The 23,953-nt window shown below is 38.7% G+C and overlaps 1 protein-coding gene across 7 annotated transcripts in view; it reads right to left on the bottom strand.

The window, feature by feature from the left end:
* The window catches only part of TUT7 (terminal uridylyl transferase 7), a 58,153-nt gene extending 48,363 nt beyond the window's left edge, over positions 1–9,790 (bottom strand). For 2 of the 7 annotated variants that reach the window (XM_072959183.1, XM_072959186.1), the window contains exons 1-6: positions 9,658–9,790; positions 7,960–8,510; positions 3,020–3,201; positions 2,542–2,658; positions 1,864–2,041; positions 27–115 (exon numbers count right to left, since the gene is read on the bottom strand). In XM_072959183.1, the coding sequence (XP_072815284.1) occupies positions 27–115; positions 1,864–2,041; positions 2,542–2,658; positions 3,020–3,201; positions 7,960–8,479 (1,086 nt within the window). In that variant the 5' untranslated portion in view covers positions 8,480–8,510; positions 9,658–9,790. Of the gene's footprint in view, positions 1–26; positions 116–1,863; positions 2,042–2,541; positions 2,660–3,019; positions 3,202–7,959; positions 8,511–9,017; positions 9,263–9,336 lie in introns of those variants that run through there. The other 5 variants (XM_072959187.1, XM_072959182.1, XM_072959185.1 and 2 more) reach the window with 5 other exon arrangements.
* Positions 9,791–23,953: the final 14,163 nt, after the last annotated feature.

The following is a 23,953-nucleotide window of genomic DNA, read 5'->3' as shown; positions in this document are numbered from 1 at the left end:
CTCTTAACATTTCATTTTGTACTTACAATGGCTGGAAACTGAATGTCAATGTTTACATCTGAAGTTTTGAAGCCCAATCTGCTATAGGATGACCCATATAATCTCAGAGAACAATCTGAAAACATAAGTAAGATGAAAATAAATGTCATAAATAAAGTAAACTTTCTCAAACACGACACTGCTATTTCAGAAATAGAATGATCAATTAAAATCATACACAAAAAGCAAAATAGTATGCAAATCTGGCATAAACAGGGACAGGAATGGGTAACTCTTTGCTCTTGCCTTCATTTTATTTTATGTAAAAGGAAAGGCTGTTTAGTTTAATAGCCACTCTCTTCATGTCAGTTGTAAAGCATGTTAAAAAAATTACTACATTATTATTTCACATTTTGTGCAGAAAATAAATACTTCACTGATTTTTAAAATGTGAAATTAAAACAGATGCCTAACTTTGTTTTGCAATTACAAACCTGACAGTATACTAATGGGTTAATGCAAACATTTCACCTTTTTCAAGGCACATGTAGGTGTAATTTACTATAAAGATCATGTTTCAGTAAAACAATAATCATAAAAAATCAGCATAAAGTTACTTTTCAACATGAATACTCATTACACTATGAACAAAAAGCTTAATTTAACATAATATAATCCCTTTATGACAATTTTTGAAAAATACTTATAATATTACTGATATAACTTAAAATGCTAGATAGCAAATGACTCACTCTTCAGAGGAAGACGTGTAATATACATGCACCTCCTGTATTTATTTTATGACATTTCCCCCCCAATGTTTTTTACTACCGTTGTGCCAAAAAATTATCCCTTCTCGTCAGGGGACTTTGCAGTGTTTTTTCAGGTTTAAGTCAAGTGTTTTCTTTGGGTTTTATAGTTTTCCATGACAAAGCACATTCAATTTTACAATGGAAATCTATGACAAAAATCAAAATTACAAATGACTTTTCAGGAACCTATCTACAACATAAAGGATGAGATATCTATATAAGTAAATGAGCAAGCTTTTACCCTTTACTTTTATGAACACACACACATGTATATATATGTACATATATATATATATATATATATATATGAACATGAATGATATACTATATGAACAATCTTTCAGTAGAACAAACAGTCCTATGGTTGGTATGGTGTTAAATTTAAAAAGTAATTTCAACCCTAGCTATGGATCAGAATCAATGTGGAGTTTTCTAAAAAATAGTTTTTTATATCTTCACAGATATAACTTGAAAAATCAATTCAGCAGTATACAAAATCTATCACAAATTTTCTAAAATTCAAAACCCATTTTAGATGGTGCAATTCTTTTGAGGGTAGTTAAACAGAAACTTTTTTGGACACAGATAACCTAAAAATGACTCCAGAATACTTCTCTTAATTTTAACTCAAAATATTGTGTCAATTTAAATAGGTAGAAAGGTGTGGTGATCATTTTGTAATGTACAAAAATATTGAATCACCATGTCGTACACCTGAAACTAATATAGCGTATGTCAATTATCCTTTAATAAATAAAAAAATAAAACTAAACTTAGAGACATAAAATAAATAAATAAATAGGTAAACAAATACATACACAAGAGTCCCACAGTGCTCCAGTAATATGGGGCATTTAACTTAAAGTAAGTGGACACAATGAAATTCATGATGAAGACAGGAATAATGACAATGCACGTAAGCCAGGAAAGCCAGGAAAAACAAAAACACACGAAATATTACGAGCTTCAGGACATGGCAAATCAATTTCTATTAAGCACAAATTTCTACTGGTAGGAAAAATGAACAGGGTACTTTTAGGTAGCTAAAAAGAAAAACAAATCTAGAAAATACCTGGTAACTTGTATTGGAACGCATTTTCCATGATACGTTTAATTTCTAGTCTCTGTTCCAAGTTCTCACTGTGTAAGCCAAACTCCTGTACCACTTTGTCAATGGCAATACCAATTGCATTTATCTGGGAGGGTGTAGGTGGGGGCAACGTGGTGAGCAACTCTTCCTCCTGCTTCTCCTTTTAAGATCAATGTTGAGATTAAAAACGACTCAGAGTTTTTACCTTCTACCATTCACTGAGACAACACCCTGCAGAATATTCTGGAATATTTTTCTTAGCCCTCCTCACTTTTGCTGTGTTAGTCTTCATCTTATCAAACACACACACTTCTTTACGCACATAAAGTGATAACAGAGGGAAGGCCAGAATAAGGAAAAAGTGTAAAGAAGGAACATTAAAAACAGCAATGGCAAATTATTTGCTTTATTATTACTGGCATAAGGACATATACCTAGTCCTACCAATGGCGTCATTCATCCTGACACCGTCCTTCAGGAAATTCACAAGACTGCCCAGTAAAACATATCTGACCAGTATAAAGTATTTTGGCTAAAATAAGTTCAGTGATATAAATAGTTAAGATTATTAGTATCATAATCTGAAGGAAAAGAAAGTCATAAAGATATCAAGTAATAACTGACAAGTACACATATTTGTTTGGTTTCCATTAAACTTACCTTCATGTTTTTCTTGTGCCTCTTCTCTTTGATATGCTTATGAGCAAATGCAATGGATTCAATTAAAACATCACAAAGTCTGCAGGTGTACTTTGCTGTAGGGTAGTTTCTCGGTCGCTATAATTCGAAGAGATTTATAGAGACATATATATATATATATATATATATATACACACACACATATACACAAACATATTTATAGAGATATATATAGAGAGAAAGAGACAAAATACAGGTAAACAAAAATTCACCAGAAGATGATTTCCCATTTATTTTAAAATTGTTCATATATCACTGTCACTTTATCACTATGCTAATAGTAATTTATTAAAGTAGTTCTATTAAGTCAAACTGAGTATCACTTTTGTAGTGCTTAAATATCAAAGTAGGATACATAATTCATCAAAGCACATATTCCTAATTACCAACACATTTTAAACCAAAACAAGGATCTTAACTAACAAATAAAGGGTGTTACCCTTTTCAGCCTGTCGATGCAGTCTCTTTTCAGTCGCTCCTCAGCCTGCTGTAAGCCCAGCAGCTCCTTCATTGAAAGCACAGACTCGTCGATCACAGGGCCTTCCAAATCTCCATCCTGTTCATTGTCTTCATTTCTAGTCCTCCGTGGCTTCCTAGGTCTGGACCTCTGTTTCTTGTTTTCTTAAGTTAGGAGAAAAATATTACTGGCAATATTGAATAATACCACTCTGAGTAAAAAGCAGAACTTACAGGTTTATTAATGAAATCCTGCAATATCTGAATGACATCTGAACACAGAGCAAAAGGAAAGATATAGCTCTCCTACGGATAAATTGATTGAATATTTATTAAGCACCTCACATCTGGATACATCTATTCAGAGAAACTGTATTTTTGGAAACCTTAGAAGAATACTACTTCAATCAGACACTGATTTTATCATCTTTCTGATATACTGTTGAACATACTCAAGCAGTAGTAAAAATTATCTTTTGAAGGCAAGTATACCTGAACAATCTCAACAGAGCAAAGATGGACAATGTATCTTCAGAGAACTCAGAAATCAACTACATTTTTAACTAGAATTAAAAACCACTATTTAATTGCAAAGTTAGCATTGGGCCCTCTTCCCACATTGATATCAAGAAGTCCATGCCAAAACTTTATTTATTGAGGACAACTATTATCCATTTTATCCTAGGAGGGCATAGCTCAAGTGGTAGAGCACATGCTTAGCATGCATGGGTCCTGGGTTCAATCCGCAGTACCTCCAACAAATAAATAAATAAATCTAATTACCTCCCCTCCAAAAAAAAAAAAAAAACCCAACAACAAAAAACAAAAAACCATTTTATCTTTACTTTCACTTTAGCTTCTTTGAATGTCTGCACAATGAGCACATTTCAAAGAAAAAAAGACAATTAGTAGTTTAAATAAAAGTTTTTTTCCAAACAGACTAATTTCATTTGCTTATAAACTCTGGGGTTAGTTCTATAATCCTTATAACTAATAAAGAATCTATTCCTTTTTTGAAACTTGTAACTTAACTTCAGTGAAACAAGATGCTTGAGGGATTGATCTACAAAAAATTGTTTAAAATAGCTTTGGTAACTTCTATCAAGTTCTGAAGTGAAGCTACTAGTAACACATAAGAGTACAATGAAATTCAATTTGTCAATTAAAATTGTGCTAAGAGGACTGAGTAGTTTTTAAGTGGCTTACCAAAAATTATTCTCTAAAAATATAAACCTATTGAAATGCTCTGCATGAGGCAATTGCTAGATCGGCTTTTCAGTGGAACTCATTACTTGTATAGCAGGTATAATGAACCAATTGATTGAAAAAAAATTGTTAGGAAAGGAGGGTTAACTGGACCTCTAATATTGAGAAAAGCTATCACCAACAGCTCTAAAGGAAAAACAGCAAGCATTGTGCTCAAACTATCTTAAGATGAATACAATGAAATTCTGCAAACAGCTTCTATACTACAATAAAGCAGCAATTTAAAAAAATTAAAGAAGTATTAAGACAAATACACTTACTTTAAAAAAGCAATCAAACTGGACCAGACAAATAAAATACTAAAAAATAAGTAGTCATTCGAAGAGAAAATCAGTCTATTGCTTTTTTCATTAAATTATCACAATCTCTTAAGGACAGTACTCTTGGTCTGCATGAACTTTTGAGATAAGCACTTCTTTTAACTTAGAGGTATGTCTATTCTCATTTAATTTGCTTATCATTACTAACTAAATAATTGCATCTGACTTCAGGATTCAGGGTAGAAGTTTCTTAGGCAAACACTCATTAAAGATTTACACTAACATGTGCAATACCTGTTAGAAATGTCCATTATTAGTTCACAAAACAGAAACTGATACGAAACCAAATCTTTTTAACCCCTTCTCTCTTGATCACAAAGGCTTCTCAATATAATTATATTTGCTATCATCTTCTAGAAAGAGTGACTTTAATTTCCCTCCAAAGAGCAGTTAACACTTGATAGTTTTTATACAGAGAAGTGGATGGCTGCAGAAGTTTTGTCTGATGATAGTAACTGCGGTTACCAATGCTGAGTATTTTATCATGTGACAGATGCAATTCAGGTACTCTATGTACACTGCCTCAGTTTAACCCCTATGGTGATCTGGTCACGAACGCTAATATTACCCCTACTATACAGAAGGGGAAAATGCTGGTCCAAGAAAATAGGTAACTTGTCCAGGGACACATGACTAAGTCAAATAAAGGATCTGAAACAGATTAAAGCACGGATGGAATTTTCAAATTCAGCTTTCTGTCTGACAATATAAGGACTGAAAGGAACTTACTAAAATTCCTTCCTGTAGCGTACCTGTTCACATCTGAAATAGATTAGGATTAACAAGGCCATATAACCTTCTGAACTGAGTTTCACAGGCCTGCATGTGAAACAGTCAAATAAAAACAGTCAAATAAAATCTCACTGGAGGAAATTTAGGAAGGCAAAGGTGGATGTTGTTAAAGAATTCCCATAATTACTTAGAGGAAGACTCTTGGCTCATCCCAGGTTTTTGTAGTAACATGAATTCTCGATATACAGTATTCTAAGTTTCTCATATTTTATTTGCATATGGGCCATTATTCTATTCATAAAAGGACATGTGTATTTGAGTGGGTGTTTTCTACCTAAGATCATTAATGGCATTGTCCCAAATATATTAAATTGGCAACCTAGGGTATTTGAGGGATGAAGTAGGAGCAGTAATGTAGAACTGAAAAACAGAAAGTACAAAGCAACTCTAAGAGAATTTTCATTACATCCTCTTACATCATTTAGTAAGAACTTTATTTTCAGTCCCTTTAATGAGATCCTTTTTAGGATCCTCTAGGTACACTGCAAGGTTTATATGCTAAACTAAATCTCTCTCTACAGTAAGCAATGTTATGCCTTATGCCAAAGCTTAGTATTTCCTTCATGAAGATTTTCAAGGTTTAGAAACTGAATAGTCCTTCATTTGGAGACTGGGAAAGTACACACCTGTAATTTCATATGGAGAAAACCCGGGAGTTTTTGATTATCTTCAACAAAAATACAGGAAAAAAACTGTAGTTCCTACTCAAAACCACTCAAAAAAACTAAAGTAAGTTGCTTTTAAGGCTAAATAGGAATACAGAATAAGAGGTTTTTGATCTGTAAACAGCCTCTTTTAGTATCTGGTTGCAAACTTTTGACCTGTAAATCTTTCTTTTTACAATGCTGCTCAAGACCAACTTTTTCTTTTCTGAAAGACCCACAATTGGTAACTAAATTAAAATGCCCATGCCCTGCCTGGACACAGTAATATGGAAACGTTTAAAGATATGCAAACTTTTAAAATTGAAAGCCCAGAAATTATGAATACGTGTTCAGCTTCTGTCAGATTCCAGGTTCAGTAAGGCTGAGTTCATGGCCAGAGGAGCACAGTACACGATTTCAGTTCCACTTCCTCATCTACCATTCTTTGTAAACAAGGCTGGATAAATTTAACCTCTCCGGAGCCACAGCTGCCTGCTTTGTGAAATCGTGACTCTACCTTTGATGTGTCATGACGGAGCACTGTGTCAGACAATTCCTTCAAGTTCTCTCTGGCTTAAAGATTTACCAGGCTGAGCTTTTGCCCTTCCCTTCTGTTTGATTCCTTTATAACTGAGGTCTGTTGCTGTTTTATGATACATGGCATTTTCTCTTGCATTTCCTATCTTAAAAAATACAAAACAGCACCTTTTCTCTCATTTAAAACTATCCTAAGACCCACTGAAGATAAAAAAATGTCTTTTTCCCTGTTAAGTATTCTAAACATCCAGATCAAAAATGCAAATGCCTTATAGGTAATATATATATATATATATATATATATATATATATATATGTATATGAACTGGTCACTGTGAGATAAGAAGAAGGGAGAGGGTTTCTGGAGGCCTAGAAAGTGCCAATGTTACCTGAAAGCATTGAAATTAAAAAAATGTTTAAAGTGCTGGCCACTTTGCAACCCATTAAAAGTGCTGGCCACTTTAAAAAAAAGGCTTACAGCCAATAAACTTAAAAGCCCATTTTTTCCAAGAATAATTTTCCAAGCATCATTTGTATTTTCAGACTAAATATTACCTTATCTTTTCCTTCAAATTTATGACTGTATTTCATTTCAGCACATATAGCCCATCAGGTAAAAATAATCTTCCCATTTATGGAAGTTATTGGTACATGGACAAAATCTATTCACCTTTTAGAAAAAGGTATAAATAATAACTCTGAGGCAATTATTATTGAGCAAATAGGGCACTCAGAAATGGGTCTTGGTTTTACTGAAACTAAAAGGCAAAACTTTTATCTGAATTTCTGACTTTCTAAACTTTGTGCTTTTCAACCTGTTTGCCATGTTGCACTTTTGAGAAAAAAAAAATCTTGCAAATCTTCTCTGGAGACTGATGTTCCACTCAAAAGACACATTCCCTCTGTAGCAGGATATATATACAGTCTAGATTGTATTTTTACAGTGAATAAGCTTTTTTTAAACTTTATATTCTGTCATTTGTATCATGGGCACCTTAATTATCCAAGTATAAAACTATATTACATAATTTAGAAAATACACACACAACACTCAGAAATTATGATATATCCCCAGGGGAATATTGATCACCATCTTCTGTAAAATGCACCAATAGGAAATTTGTTTTTACTAAAGTAAAATGAGCCTTGTGGCAAAGTAAACTTTTAAAGGGACCAATACATGCACTTCGGGCTGTTGAAGCTGCCCAAATAACATGATTACAATCCTGAAAATAATCACATTAAATTAGCAGAAACTATGAAAAACTAGAACTATATTGCTGAAAATAATAAAATTCACTTGAATGAAAGAGAAAAGACATTGCTGACTTCAGGGTTGTAACTTGACAAGCTGGAAACATTACCAGGACTTCCTGCTTCCATTTCTGACATGGTTTCCAGGCTTGTCAGGTCTTTATGAAACAGTCGTCTTACAGTTCTGTAGCCTCTTCCGTCTTGCCACCTATATCCATCTTCACTTTCTTGAAAAGAGTCCTTTCTTGGTCGGTTTATAACAGGAATTCTAGGTCCAGGTTTGAATTCTCTCCAACTGTCTGAATTCCCAGCAAGTTCATCAGATAGCCTTCTCTTACTCTGATCTTTGTGGTTGTCATTTATCCAAGCAGGCTGACTGTAAATTGGGTTCTTAAATGCATATGGATTGCTGGAAACAGCATAAGGTCCTTTTCTGGGGGTATTCCCATAGTTCCCTGGTATTACTTTTTTTTTTGGAAGGCCTTTTTCCATTTTACTGCTATGGCCTTTAGCATAATCATCCATTATTAAATAATCTTGTTGCGAGTGACCCCTTCTGAAATCCTCATCATCTGTAGCCCCTCGCTCTTTAGTACGCTTCACAAAATAAGGTTTGGCGGCATCTCCCATGGTCTTTGACTTCAATTTTCTTACTCTGCACCTGAAAGAAGGCATTTTGGAGAAACATCAAACTGCAACAAGATACCATACCAAGTACACAAAATACGACACATTTACTGCAAATACTCAAAAGCGTGTAAGAAACTCTTCTTTTCCATCACATCCCAATAGTCAGTGCATTATGCTAGAAGTTAGGAGGCTTAGTCCTATAATAATTCATGAAAATTAGTTTAGTATTCACTATTTAACATCAAGATTAAATTTGCCTTAGAAACTATAGTATAAAAAATGTCACTCATACCAAGCTGGTTGGCTTTTACCTATACAACAAAAGCTTTTCTTTTCAACGCCCCCCAACCCCCCAAAACCTAAATACCTCACCCCAAGCCTGTACTTTAGAGAACTCCCAAAATAGTCTTTTGAAGACAAGATGGCAATTACTTTTAAATGTTAAACAAAGTAACCGAAACTTTCTGCGGGTGTAGTACATCTCTGAACTCCACTTTCCCGTCCCCTCTCCCTACCCCGGGGCCTCGGCTGCGCTCACCACTATTCAGAACGACAGGCTTCGATCAGCTCGGTTACAGAGGGGCTGGGCTCCCGACCAAGGCTCCGCTCCAGTCAGAGAGACTAGCTTTCCGACTAAGGGACAACTCCAGCTAACCTCTCTGTCCTCATCCTTTCACCCCAAACAAGTTTGGTTTTGTCAGGAACAGCAATTCTCCGTCTTCGATCCCCTTGTGACCGCCCCGCCCCGGATCTGCCTCAGTTTCCACCCTTCGAACCCGAGGCGGAAAAACAGGAGGCGTCTCCGCACTCCTAGCCACGAAGCCATCGCGGGGACCAGGAAGCAGGAAGTGACCTACCTCCTCAATGGGGTTCCGAGGTCCCACTGGCAGGACAGGGGGCCAGGGCCGAGTGCCTCCACCCAGATCCCTTCTCCTCCTGCTCCCGCAGGGTCTGACACAAAGTGAAGATGCGGACTCGAGCCCGAGAGCTCAGTACCCGCCGGCCTGGGGGCTCCCAGGTCCTCGCAACTGGGGCAAGGAGGCCGGCGGGGGATGGAGACAACGTATCTCCCAGGCCGGGCCCGCCCTCCACTCTAGAGACCGGAGAACCCACCGGAGACCCACGCCAGACAAGAGCCTGAGAGGAACGCGGGGGAAAAGGCACCTGAGAGGACTCACCACCTCCGCCGCGGTCCCCCGCCTCTTCCTGTCCCGGCAGGGCTCCCTCTCCGTGTTTTCCTTCAGCCCCACTTCCGGCGCTCAGCGCTGTCTCATTGTGCGCGATTGGGAGCCGGCGGGGCCCCCGCCCGAGAGCTCCGCCGCGCACGCCGGAAACGCCCGCCGCCCCGCCCCTCCCACTTCCGCCGCCGCCGCAGCCCGGCGCGCGCGTCTTCCGGGCGTCAGGCGTCTGGTCTGGTTCGCATCGCTCACTCTCCTCAACTTTTCTCTCGGGGCGGTCCTCGCCTAGGCTCCTCTCTCTCGTAGGCCTCGAAAGCACCGGGAAGCGTGCGGGGAAGCCTCTCGTTCTCCGAGAGAGACCCAGAGCCCGCGGTGGGGGCGCAGCCGCACGCCCGGGTCGGCTCGGAGGCTCGGCTTTGCCCCTGGATGCTTCTGGTCGGTTCCAGAGCAAGTTCAGCCTGGGTCTGAGGCCTCGTGGCGCTTTTGCTGTTTTTCTGATAATTTGGGTGATTGAACGTCTCAGTGAGGTCTTAATTACCGACTCTCTAAAAACGCCAGCGTTTAAGCTTCCGCTGTTCACCCAGATCTCAGTGTAGTCAAGGGAAATGCTGTGCTTTTTTTTCTTGGATTGTGTACGGACTAGTGTCTCTTAAGAACAGAACTGTGTTTTGAAGAAAATGTATAATCGCAAAGGATGACCAAGAAGGGTCATAACTTGAGTCTTTGAACGGCGAATCCATACCTGGAATTAGCAAACAACTTGGGCTCTTTCCCTCACACTCCCCCATGTTTTCTTTTGACTGACGTTCCCTGCTGTCTGCAGTGTTCCAAATGCTTTGAAAGCCTCGAGCAACTAATATAATTAGGGAGCGTTGAGAACATGTGACAATTCTGACTTCTCTGCTTCTTAAGAAAATTTACATTTAAATCCATGAGATTCTGTGGGGATAATGGTCTTAAAATGAACACGTTAGTACTGGCTGTTGCCAGGCACTGTTCTGAGGGCTTTACAAATGGTTACTCACTTAATCCATACGACAACTCCACTAGGAAAATACCATTATCCCCGTTTTTAAAGATGGAGAAGGAACATTTACTGTGAAGTAAATGGCACCGCTGGAATCCAAACCCTGATGAGGCAGAGTCTGTTGTTGACCACTGTCTATACTAAAGGTGATTTAAAACAGGTAGGTGCAACTCTTGTATAATGTCTTATCTAGATGCTCTGGTTATGGAAATACATGACAATCAAGCCAATCTGTTCGACATGCAGACAGTGGCCTTATATTGAGTCCAAAAAGAACGTGATGATACACAATTAACGTTTATCATATGCAACAGCAGCGCAGTCGCGTAATTCTGGATGGAAGGACTGGTTTAGGAAAAGTCAGCCTAAACTGTGTAGAATTCTGGAGGAGCAGGAGAGGGTACATCTTTTTAAGGGCTTAAAATATTTCTTACTTGCATTTTCTTCAGTGTGTTACCCAAAGCCTAACTTCTAAATGTGCTTTTAAGAGTCATCTTGAAGATAAATAGGCTCTCTAAAACGAGATGCAATCCTAATCAAAAGATATTGACAGATTAAGGTACCTCTTTCTGTCCATGTTGTACTGTAACGGGAATTTAAATTGGCCATGGGAATCCATAAAATCCAGTTGGAAAGTTTGGTTTGATTTTTCTTTGGATGTCACTGGAGGGGATACTGAGTTTTGCAGGAACTTTGTGCTGATGGCTCAAGGATGAAGACTTATTTCCAACAACTTGGAGCAGAAGTGTCCAGGCTGTCTGGTTTAGAGGACTTTATGGCTGCTCCCGGTGTTACAATGTGTCTTTTATCTTGAACCAGAAGCTTAACATTGTATTACATCTTGACAAGTCAACCTGTAACAAACCCAGTGCTCTTTTATCCTGTAGGGCCATGGAGTCAGGAGTGTGAAGAGTTGTATTCAGAGTTCTGTCAGCCAATTTTTTTTTGTAGTGCTTTTTATCCACTTTATTAGTGTGAAAGGAAAATTAGAATGGAGTAGTCAGTATTGCTAAGAGAATTCTCTAAAATGGAGCTGGGAAGCTGTTGAGAAAGTGAGACTTAAGCATGTCTCAACTTGGATGGAATCCGAACTTTTGACCACTTATTATCTTAACATAGGCATCCAGAACATCAGTACGATGTTTCAGAAACATAAGATAGTTTTGGATCCTTACCCTAAATAATTTGTGACAGCCTATCCCTTAAGGACAAATATTTCCCTTTTTGCATCAAAGCCAATCATAATTCTTGCAAGAATTTTTACACCCTTGCAAGGACTTTAACAGCCTTGTGGCGTTTGCTTTTATAAGCCCCTAACTCTCTTCTCCAGAAGTCTTTGTTTTACCTGAATCTGTCTCCTGAATTGTAGTTCCTAAGACCCCAAATAAAGCTTTTTGTTCTTTGCAGCCTTGATACTGATTATTATTCAACATTAGTGAATTACGTTGATTCCTCCTTGAAATATGTAGTCTAGTGTCTTCTCACCACCTCCACAGCTTCCAGCCTGACGTCAGTCACCACCATTGCTTCCCTACATTGCTACAATCAGCTTTCAGTTTTATCCTTCTTTATCTATTCTCAACACTGTTGCCAGAAAACTCAGGTTAAAATCTGAGCTAGATTCTGATTTCCCCCTCAAAACCCCTCAGTGTCTCCCCATTTCTCTGGGAGTAAAACTGAAGTTCTTACAATTCCTACAAGGCCCCTCCCTTTACTTCTGATCTCACTCCCCACCACTACCCTGCCTTCTTGCAGTTCCTTCATCACACCAGGAAAGCTCTTCAGGGCTTCACACTGGCTGTTCCCTCTGTCTAGAAAGCTTTCCTTCCCTTTGGTCATATCCTAATCTCTTTCATATCTTTGGTTAAAGAGGATCACATTCTCCCTCCGTATCAAATTCTCCAAGAGGCCAATCTGACCATGCGTTTAAATTGTTACCCACCACGCTCTCTTCTGCTTTCTCAAACCCCCTCACCTGGTCTTATTTTTTACCCTTGTAGTACTGTGTGCACTTTGTCACCTGCCATGAAATTTAACTGTTTATTATGGTTATTTGTTTCTTGTCCATCTCCCTTCTCTGGAATATAAGTTCAACAAGGGCAGAGGCTTGCCTGTTTTGTTTACCAGTATGTACGCTAGTATGTAGACCATTACCTGGCTCATAGCAGACTCTCTAGAAATATTTGTGGATTGAATGAAAGATACAGGACAAGTCAGGCTCTACAGCAATGGTTCTTGGGGAGCGTTTGATTCCCCTCTCTTGTCAGGTGTATCTGTACTGTTACAAAGTTCTGCTATTAAAACAGGATTGAAAATGAGCTCAGAAGCTTCAAAATAATGTACTCCTTCCTCCTTCCTTACTCTGTCTAGGGTTTTCAACATTCTCATGATGGCTTTCTTTTCTTTTTTTATTTCAAATTTCTCAGATAATTGAGTTGGAACACTTCTTGAGTCAGTTAGGATGCGTATTGAGTATGATATAAAAACTAAAGTGTCTTACACCAGAAGATAATTATTGGCTCACAAAACTGAGAGGTCAGAGGGGTAGTGTAGGCTTCAGGGCTAACTTTGTCCAGTAGTTATGCTGTCCTATGCATGTGGACCTTATCTTCGACCCTTCTATGTGTATGGACCTTACCTTTGAGCCGCTGACCAAGAGTGGCATAGTGGCAGTGGCAGTTCCAGACTTCACAGCAGGAGAAAAGGCAGATTCCAGAAGCCAGGACAAACTTCCAAAGACTCTTACAAATTTCATTTTACATCTTACTATCTTTTGCTCGTTCAGAGTTCTTCTTACATCAGTCCCTAGTGAGGGGGATACCATTAAAGTTAGACCAGGGTTTCTCTACCTCAGGCCTATTGGCATTTTGAGTTGGATAATTCTTTGCTGTGGGGGTTGTCCTGGGCTTGGCAGAATGTCTAGCAGTGTCCCTGACCTCTGCCTGAGGATGCCCTCCCCATAGTTGTGACAGTCAAAAACATCCCCAGGCATTGTCAAATGTCCCTGGAGGGCAACATTATGCCAGCTGAGAACCATGCCTTAGCCCATCGGGCTCATGCTTGGAGCTAGGGCTTAAGGTCAGCTTGCTTTGGGGCACTTGGTTGCATGAGGGAGGATGGCATAGCGCAGTCTTTCGAAGACCTTCCTCCGAGTCGGGCTTAGACTGTACTTTTTTTTTTTTTAATTGAAGTATAGTTGATTTACAATGTGTTAGTTTCAGGTGTACAACAAAGTGGTTCAGTTATACACATATATATTTATTCTTTTCAGATTCTTTTCCATTATTTATAGGTTATTACAAGATATTGAATATAGTTCCCTGTGCTATACAGTAGGTCCTTGTTGTTTATTTTATATATAGTAATGTGTATATGTTAATTCCAAACTACTACTTTATCCCTCCCTGTCTTCCTCCTTTGGTAACCATAAGTTTGTTTTCTATGTCTGTGAATCTACTTCTGGTTTCTAAATAAGTTCACTTATATCATTTTTTTTTAAGATTCCATGTATAAGTGACATCATATGATATTTGTCTTTCTCCATCTGACTTCACTTAATTTGATAATCTCTAGGTTCATCCATGTTGCTGCAAATGTCATTATTTCATTCTTTTTAAAAAATTGAATTATAGTTGATTTACATATTTCATTCTTTTTATGGCTGAGTAATATTCCATTGTATATATACCACGTCTTCTTTATCCATTCATCTATAGGTGGACAGGTAGGTTGCTTCTATGTCTTGGCTATTGTAAACAGTGCTGCTGTGAACACTGGGGTGCAGATACCTTTTTGAATTAGAGTTTTCTCTGGATATATGTCCAGGAGTGGGATTGCTGGATCATATGCTAACTTTATTTTTAGTTCTTTAAGGAGCCTCCATACTGTTCTCCATAATGGCTGCACCAATTTACATTCACTGGATCAAGAATCTGAGAATATTCCTGGGTGCATATGTTACCCTTTAGAGCCTGCAGCCCTCCCATTGCTAGTCAAAGCTGGGGCTTTCAGAACTCATGTCTAGGACATCTTTGTCTTTACAGACCCAACTGCTAGAAGACACCAGGAAGCTGCTGCCTTTCTCCTTGCCAATTAGCCCAGCACAGATGGAGTTCTTTCTCCCAGCACTGGTCACAGGGCCATGATGGAGAGAAATCAGGGCTGGATTATTCAGAAGAAAAAATCTGTACCTTTTCAAAAAGGGGTGTAGCTGGTGGTGGGTAGGCCTGTGGCAGTGTTGGTGATACAAAGATGGGAGAGGAAGGAAGGAAACTTCTATCAATTGTATGACCATGGGGCTGAGCACTCCGTACGTGTGTCTGATTGTCCTCTTGCAGGTCTACAATTTGTGAGTTATGTTAGAAAGCAGAGGTTCAGAGAGTAAAATCATAGGTGCATGGTAGCATGACTCTACTGGCTTATTCACAACTTGACCACAGTCTTTCAGACTTCAAAGGTTATGTTCTTTTTACTCCACCATGCACCAAGCTCTTATCCCCTGCCTGAGCCCTCACATCCCAAAGAGCCACTGTTCCTTTCTGAATTCTCCTTTTCTGAGGCTGCTCTCTGATTCAGTGGTCTCAGCTGTAAATCCAGCTCTGCCTCTATTTTGCTTTGATCTTGGGCAAGTTACCTTCCCTGGTCTTCAGTTTCCCTAACTGTAAGCAAGAGACAAGGAATATGATGCCAAACATCTGGTCACTCTTCTTGACTGGTCACAAGCAGTTCAGTTCTCATGAGTAACTTATTCTGGGGTGTGTATTTTAATGAGTTTATATATTTATGATCATTTATTTTTACCGATTAAATCTAAGTAAAAAATTAAATTATGTATATTTTGGGGTTTTTAGATTTATCTTCTATGATATTAAATTTCTCTCTATGGTTGTGATATAAAATAAATCTTATTTTTAAATCCATAGAGATTTAACTTCATTAGTAATTTAAAAATGAATATTCTGTAGAACAATATTATTATGGATTACTTATATTTAACTAGATAAACCAAGCCATGTCTTTCTGAAATAACATTATATGCAGTAAAAGTTGCATGTGAATGACTGAGCAGTAATCTGAATATGAGCTTGTTCTCTGTATCTATGTTTTGGGCCTTTTAAGATACAGCTTATGTAAATTATTAAAAGAATAATTAAAACAAAAAAAAACTTCTAAAATATGTACATTTAAAAGATTATTTAAAGAAAACTAGTAATAATTATCAAGAGATGTCAAAAATCATGAAGGTGACATACATGATTGAACTTTGGGAAACACTGGACCCAAGGGAGAGAAGAGAACATGCCCAGAATTAAACATTTGAGTCTGTCAAACATCTAGACATTAAGAGAAATGAGAGGGAATGGGGAACAGCTCAAGTGGTAGAACACATGCTTAGCATATACAGGGTCCTGGGTTCAATCCCCAGTACCTCCTCTAAAAATGAATAAGTAAACCTAATTACCTCCCCCCTAAAAAATAAATAAATTTAAAATTTTTCTTTAAAAAATTAAAAAAAAAAGAAAAATAAGAGATTGTGATATGTAAATCTTCTCTCTCACCTATTTTGGCCGGATGGATGTCAAATGTACCAAAAATGCTATGTCAAGATGTTCAGGGGTTCCCTTGAGTGGGGAGGATCCGCAACCAGCCTAGGTCAAGGCATTTAACTATTGACATTGGGTGTGGTTAACATAGTGCCTCAAATTTCCAGAAGCAATCCCTGCTAAGTACCATCTATTGCTTTGAAACTATTCTCTCCTGGGCCAAAGAGGTGGAAGCTGGAAAGAGAGAAAGGCAGTGAAGGGGATGGGAAATGTGAAGAAGTATTTAGACATCAAGGTGGTGGAAGTGGGGCAGCTTTGCAATTTGGTGAGAGAAAATTAAGCCTAAATTAGGGCTATACTAACAATACATAAGGAGAAAATATAGCTTGAAGTGTAGTCTTCATTACAGAAAATGGGGTACAGTTTGATTAAATGAAAATAATAAGTAAAATATATTAATGGTCCTAATCTTGAACTGTCCTAGTGTTCTTGAACTGATGTACTTTATCCCCTGGGCAGGAAACAAACCAAAGTGCCTCTCAGGGTGGGGCTGCCAGATAAAATATTTGGGACATATTTATACTAAAAAATTGCTTGTTGTTCATCTGAAACACAAATTTACCTGGGTGGGTCTGTGTTAATTAACTAATTTTGTTGTTGCTAACTTGGCTGTCTCCAGTATCTTCCAGAGGCTTTTGGTTAAAGCTTGCACTCTTGGCAAGTATTCACCCAACTGAAGAATATTTACTGGTTCTCAGATTGTCTAACTATGTTTTCTTCTTGCAGTGACCGTATAAAGAGCTTCCTTTCTCCCTGCACCATGTTGTGTTTTGAAAAATATCAGACCTGCAGAAAATTTGCAAGAAATGTGCAATGAATATCCATATACCATTTATGTAATTTACCAGTTTTAACATTTTGTCACATTTTCTTCCTTTCTCTCCCTCCCTCCTTTCCTGAACTATTTGAGAGTTAGTTGCAGACATCTAGACCCCTAGCCCTCCAAACTCTCAGCATATATCTTTCAAAAATGAGGATTTTTCCTGTATTAACCACACTGCAGTGATCACATTCAGGACATTTAATGTTGACACAGTGCTACTTCTAATGTGCAGTTCATATTTAGGTTTCTGCAATTGTCTCAATAATGTCCTTAACGTTGTTTTATTTTTATATTTTCATTCAGGATTTGAGCAAGAATCATGCATTGCATTGCTTGTTTTTTTGTCTCTTAAGGTTCTTTAATGTAGCACAGGTTGACAATCTTTTTGTCGTTATTTTTCATTCATGATACTGACTTTTCTATTTTTTTGGGGGGAGGGAGTAATTAAGTATGCATGTCTTTATTTTAATGGTGGTCCTGGGGACTGAACCCAGGACCTTGTGCGTGCTAAGTACGCACTCTACCACTGAGCTATACCCTCCCTCCTGATATTTTTGAAGAGTCTAAGCCCATTCTTTTACCCATGGTTAAACTTAGACTAAACAGTTTTGGCAGCAATACCATTACATAGGTGAGGTATCACACATCTGAGTGTGTCCCAGCAGAGGACATGTAATGTGAATGTGTCCTTTTAATGATGATAAGTTGGATCATTTGGTTATTTCTCCATTATAAAGATTCCTTTTTTCTCCTTGTAGTTAATCAGTGACTTGTGATGGGATACTTTGTGCTGTGTGAGATCCTTTCACCCCATCTTTCACCCAGTGGTTTTTGTATCCACCGATGATTCTCTCCTGGAATCAAATATTACCCTGGTAGTTGTGAAATACTGAATTTCTGTTTCTTTCATCTTTTGTGTTAGTTGGCCTTCTTTATAGGAGGGCTTTCCCTTCTCCTCCTGATCCATTAAAAAAAAATCAGTGTGAACTCATGGATTCTGTTTTCAGTGTTTTATAATCTATTCCTGTCATCTGTTTTCATGCTCAAATTGTCCCAGATTGGGCAAGTGGCAGCCCCGTAAATGGATTCTTATATCTCTTTGACATATCTTCCTCAGTTTTGAGCACTTCCTTAATTTCTGTCACAAGATGTTCCAGACTCACCTTGAAAGTAGGTATTTTCCCTAAAGCTTTGGGGAATGGTGTCTAGAAAGCAAGACTTGGGTGCCGTGTGTGCTCATTTCTCTGGGGTGAAATTGCTTCTGGGCCCTCTCAATGGGCCAGTACTGGAGACACTTTAAAAGCCATGAGTTCATAATGATGCATCTAACTGATAGCCAGTCCAATAGTTTAGAATTATTCCTCCATCCCATATTTGTCTCTCTTCTCCCACAGTGAATTCTCTGCTTCCTCAAAACATCAATATATTTACCCATTTGCTCATTTCTACAACAGGCATAAAACAGTTTCAGAATTGCCTTACCAACATCGTTACCCAGAACATGCTTACCAAGTAAAGTTCAGGATTTTTTGTTGTTGTTAAAATACGTCCCACTGAAAGTTTATAGTCAGAATGATTTGTTATTATGTTCAAAAGTTTTTTGGATTAATTCTTTTGTTTTTGGAACTGTGTTATGAACTTGGTTATAATCAAGTTTATTCATTTCTTTCACTTTCAGGTCCTCATACCCACCCATTCTTATTGATTTAATTCAAGTTTTTGAATATGTAAAATGCTAACAAATCTATACAAAAAGTTATATTCAGACAGGTCCTGTCTGCTTTCCATCTCTTCCATTTCATCTCCCTAACCCCCACAGGTAATCAGACTTGTTTCTTGTTTATCTTTTCTATATTCCTTTTTTATAAAAATAGATGGATAAATATGTATTTTACCTTTATATATAAAATGTAGCATACTACGTATAATCTTTAGCACCTCGATTTTTATTTTTACCTAATATATTCTGGAAATCAGTTTATGTCATTTCATAGAAACCTTATTTTAAAAAAAAATTTCCAGCTGTATGGTACTCCACTGGGTAAAGGCACCATAGTTGATTCAGTCAAACTCCTATGTATGGGCCTTGCGGGTGTTTCCAATATTTTGCAATTACAAAAAATGCTGCAATGAATAATCTTATGTGTGTGTTTTCTTGTATTGTTGGAAGTGTACTTTCAGGGTAAATTCCTGGAAGTGTGATTCCTGGGCCAAAGGTTAGGTGCACATTTCGTTTTGCTAAGTACTGCCCAATTACCTTCCCTGGGGATTTTGTACTATTTTGTACTTGCTGGGAGCAAATGTGTGCCTGTTTCCCCACAGTCTGTCCAACAGATGTTTTGTCAAAAGTTAACCTTTTTTTCCAATATAATGGGTGAGAAATAGCATCTCATATAGTTTTAACATGCACTTCTTTTTGATGAGCTGAGCATCTTTTTATATGTCCTTTTTAAAGTAGGCATAAAACTTGGGTGATACTACTGGAACGGAATCATCTGTGCTACAATCAAACGAAACAGAGCTTTTCAAAGAATCTGTCCATGGTTCCATGTACACAAGAAGTAGTTTTATAATGTATCAGAGGGCAGTGATCTTCATGATAAAACTTTATTTTGTAACGATATTGCAGAACAGTTTGCTGTGTGAGTTAAAAAAAAAACCACTCCACTATCTGAATTAAATAAATTGGGTGTTTGCTTTTGCAATTTAGAGAAAGGTTAATAATAATCTCTATTTGGTGTTACAAAAGGCTCTCACTTTAATCCTGTGGGGTACGTAGGGCAAGGGTTATTGCCCATTTAAAGATGAGGAAACAGACTGAGTGACGTTTGGGAACTTACCCAAAGCCATGGGACTAATAAGTGCCAGAATCAGAATTAAAACTCAGGTTGTTTGACTCCTAATTCAATATTCTTTAAGTAACTGAAGATTAATACTGAATTACAAATTTACATACTGGGCATTTGTGTTTTGATAGTGGTTCAGTATTGGGAGTTTTTCTTATATATTGATGAAAAAGTCATTTGAAAATATGAATTATTTAAAGAAGTTACTCGGTTAACAAAGTTAATTAAATACTTTTCTGATTTTGGGCGTGCTGTTATGCAGGCTAAGCCATTGGTTGGTAGTCTATAGAGATGCTGCAAAAAATGGGGATAAAGAGTAAATGGGTCTCATTTGCCATTTTCAGACTTTTTTGGCGATTCCTGTCAATTTCCCTTCGATGACTTCCCACTGCTTTTGAGATAAAGACTGACATTATCATATGGCCCACAGTCCCCAAGAGCCTGGTCCTTCCCAGCCTTCCAACCTCACGCTGCTCATTCTCCTTGGGGTCTGTTTGCCGTAGCCATTCTTCGCCACCTTTCATTCTCAAACCTGCCACCCCAGGACCATCTTCTTCCTGGGCTCCCCTTTCTTCCCCCAGTTAACACCCCATCACTCAGTGCTCAGATCAATAAGAGTACTCAGGTCACTTATTCAGGGAGGCTTCTCTGATCTTCCTGGCTGGCCAACCTCTCTTGTTATTTTCTTTCATAGTGCCATGTACTCCTCCATAGCAATTTTATGAATGTTTGTGCAATTACTTGATCAATGTGTATCTCTCCCACTAGTGTGCAAACACCAGGGGAGCAAGAACTCTGGTTTTGTCACCGTGGTGTTCCGCAGCCTAGTGTGGTGCCTGGCACGTAGGAGGAGTTCAGCCAGCACTGCTGGATGAGTGATGGTGTGCATGGTTGCATGCATGCATGAGCACGGGCAGTTCCCTCGGCTTGGCATGCCACTTTCATACCTTCTCATCTTCTCTAGGTCTTTTTCACCTTTCCCTACCTGCTTATGACATTTTGAGCCTTCGGTAGACATATGTATGTTTAATCACATTGCCTCTCTAGTGCCTGCTTCTGCATGTGTATCCTCTGTTTTTGTAACCTGTCAACTCAGACACAAATCCCGCACATATCATAACCCACTCCTAAGCATTTATGGATTTAGTGGTTTTGGTGAGAATCTGAGGAGCTGTCTCCTCCATCACATGGCCTCCCATCATTCACTGACTTTCCCCTCCTAACTCTTCTTCCTCTTCCACTTCAGGAATGTCAACAGGCATCTCACCCCACGCAGGGTAGTTTTGCGGAAGCCATGGTCCCAGGCAGCATCCATGACCTGACAGGTATTCTCCTTCTCCAAGCGGACTGAACCAGGCCTTTTCCCAACAAACATGGACCGTGTGCAAGATGAATTCTAGTACTAGCTACTAAAGGAAAGTAGTACAAAATAATACAATTTCATTGTGTTATATTGGAATGATACAATTTCTGGTCAAGTTTGAAGGCTGTCCAGTACTCTGGCCAATGCCATCAGGGGAGAGATTGGAAAGGAGGGTGAGAGGAAGTGAGGATAATGAGTAACTTTCTCACGCTTCATAAGACATGTTTTTCCTACTGCTGTCCTATCCCAGGGCCTTGCTACTGTTACTTCCAGCCACCCCCTTCTGCCGCATTTCTACCTCCAGACAAAATCATAGAAAAGATTATATTCTCAAGAGTTCCTCTGAGGACACTTGGGCCAAAAAACAGATTCGGGACAGGCCATTTCAGTTTCTAGATTTAGCGGGTAGTACCCGCGGCCAGGTCAGGGAGTCCTCATTGTGATGCTCCATCTTCCTTTGCAAACACTCTAGTGTGTGAGAGATTTTGAAGTGGGTGTCTCTGCCATCCTCAGTTCTTTCAGGTTTTGTTGCATTTCTTTATCCAGAGCTACCTTGTACAAGCATCTCTTGTGATGTGGTTGTCATTTTAGAGTTGGAGGTTTTAGTGCCTACCCTGGAGAGCTTTAGTTTTGTTCTGTACCAGGTGTTCATAAGTTCATGAGCCTTTATCTAGATAAATAAACAATAACAAACTGCCATCCTACTCCACCCCAACAGTTGTCAAGCCCTTTTTGTGTGCCAGGCACAGAACTGTGGTGTTTATCTTCATTATCTCCTCATAGCCTTACAATTGCCCTTCAAGACAGACTGGGTCATTATCCCCATCATATAGGTGTGGGACTGGGACTTAGGATAAGAAGCTTGTCTTAAGACACACAGCTCTGAATAGCAGAGCCAGGATCAGAACCTCTGACTCACACCAAAGCCCGTGAGCCTGAAAGTCAAGATACTTACCATGGCTCGGGGAGGAAGGGGTGAGGAATGAAAACCAGTGTTTTGTTAAGTCAACAGATATGTTTACACTCTATGCAGGAACAGTGAAATTTCCCCATAGGAGTCACATCAGAAGAGACAGTAACTCCTAAAAACACATTGGTGAACTTGGCTCTGCCTTAGTTGCTGTTAGCTCTTGTTTTCACTCATCAGTGTCTGTCTTTTCCTTTGCCATTGTCTCTTTGTTATTCGTTAATCAAAGAGCTGCAACCAGCTCTCTTTTGGAATAACTATTTTTATAGTTTTCTAGAAAAAAATCTGCTTCCCTTTTCACTTTTTCCTAGGGTCTCTTCCCACAAAAGGCAGTATCCCTGAATTTGTATCAATCCAGGCATTAGAGAGCCAAGATCAGAAACCTGTGTAAGTTTTTAAGGTTTTTTACTTCCTTATCCTCCCCAAACACACACACACACACACACACACACACACACACACACACACATTGCTTTTACATTGTCATTATTAGAGACAAAAACTAAAACTGCCGATGCAGGTAGTCAGTTAAGATGACTTCAAAGTACGTTGAGTTTGTGTGAAAGTGGGATGGGGGACAGTTGCAGTCTCAAGATCTAGCCCACTGTGAGCCCCTCCAGAGCCTGCTGACAGACCACAAAGGTTTATGCAGCAGGAGGGCTAACGACATCCTCCCTTCTAGAAAGATGGAGTGACTCAGAATACAGATGTTTCGCCTACCCCTGCATTTGTAATTTTGAGCTGGCTCTGGCAATTCCCAGGGAGTCTTTGAATCATCTGTTCTTATATTTCCTCATGCTGCTGCTCTTTTCAGAACAATCTAGGACATGTCAGCTGAAAAAAAGTTGCTTGCAAAGAGAGAATGGCTTTTTATGTGGGGGTGGGGACACAGAGTTCTCTCTCCCTCTACACATGGGAACACGGTGGAGAGAATGAACTAATAATTCTCAGAGAAACAGCTGAATTCTCATGAGCCCAGATACCTGGAGATCTTCATGAAATGAAGGCAGTTTAATGTAACTTTTAACTTTAGTCTTGGTGTGTATAAAATGAAGACACGGTCATTTCACTTTAATAAGTAAATACTAACACAAAGGAGATGAACCAGAGAAACCTGAATTTGTGGACAGCCTGATAAAGTAAAAATAAACTAGGTACCTACTGAGAAATCTTTTTTTGTGCAGTGTGCCCCAGGGCTCTGTCACTCCTGGTAATTTTTTTCCATCTGTATAAGCATGTCCCAGTCCAAGCAGACCTTGGGTTTAGATAAACAGATTGTTTATTTGGATAAATCAGGTGAGTTCCTGAATTGCCCTGGCACAGGAGAAAGTATCCGATTTTTCTGTCGAGTATTTATCTGTGCCAAGTTAAAAAATTGTAGTAAAGTACATACAGAATTTATAATCTTAACCGTTTCTAAGTGTACAGTTCAGTGGTATTAAGTTCATTCATGTTGCTGAGTTACCATGGACACCATCTATCTCCAGAACGATTTCATTTTCTCAAGTTGAAACTCTGTACCCATGAAACAATTACTCCCCACTCTATCCAGCTCCTTGCAACCACCATTATACTTTCTGTCTCTGTGAATTTGACTATTCCACATGTAAGTGGAATTGCAGTATTCATCCTTTTGTGACTAGCTTCTTTTACTTAGCATAATGTCT

The sequence above is a fragment of the Vicugna pacos genome, chromosome 4, assembly GCF_048564905.1.
Source record: "Vicugna pacos chromosome 4, VicPac4, whole genome shotgun sequence".
In the NCBI taxonomy this organism is placed as follows: Eukaryota; Metazoa; Chordata; class Mammalia; order Artiodactyla; family Camelidae; genus Vicugna; species Vicugna pacos.
Note: the sequence above shows the minus strand (reverse complement) of the source record. Positions and strands in the feature narration are given on the sequence as shown.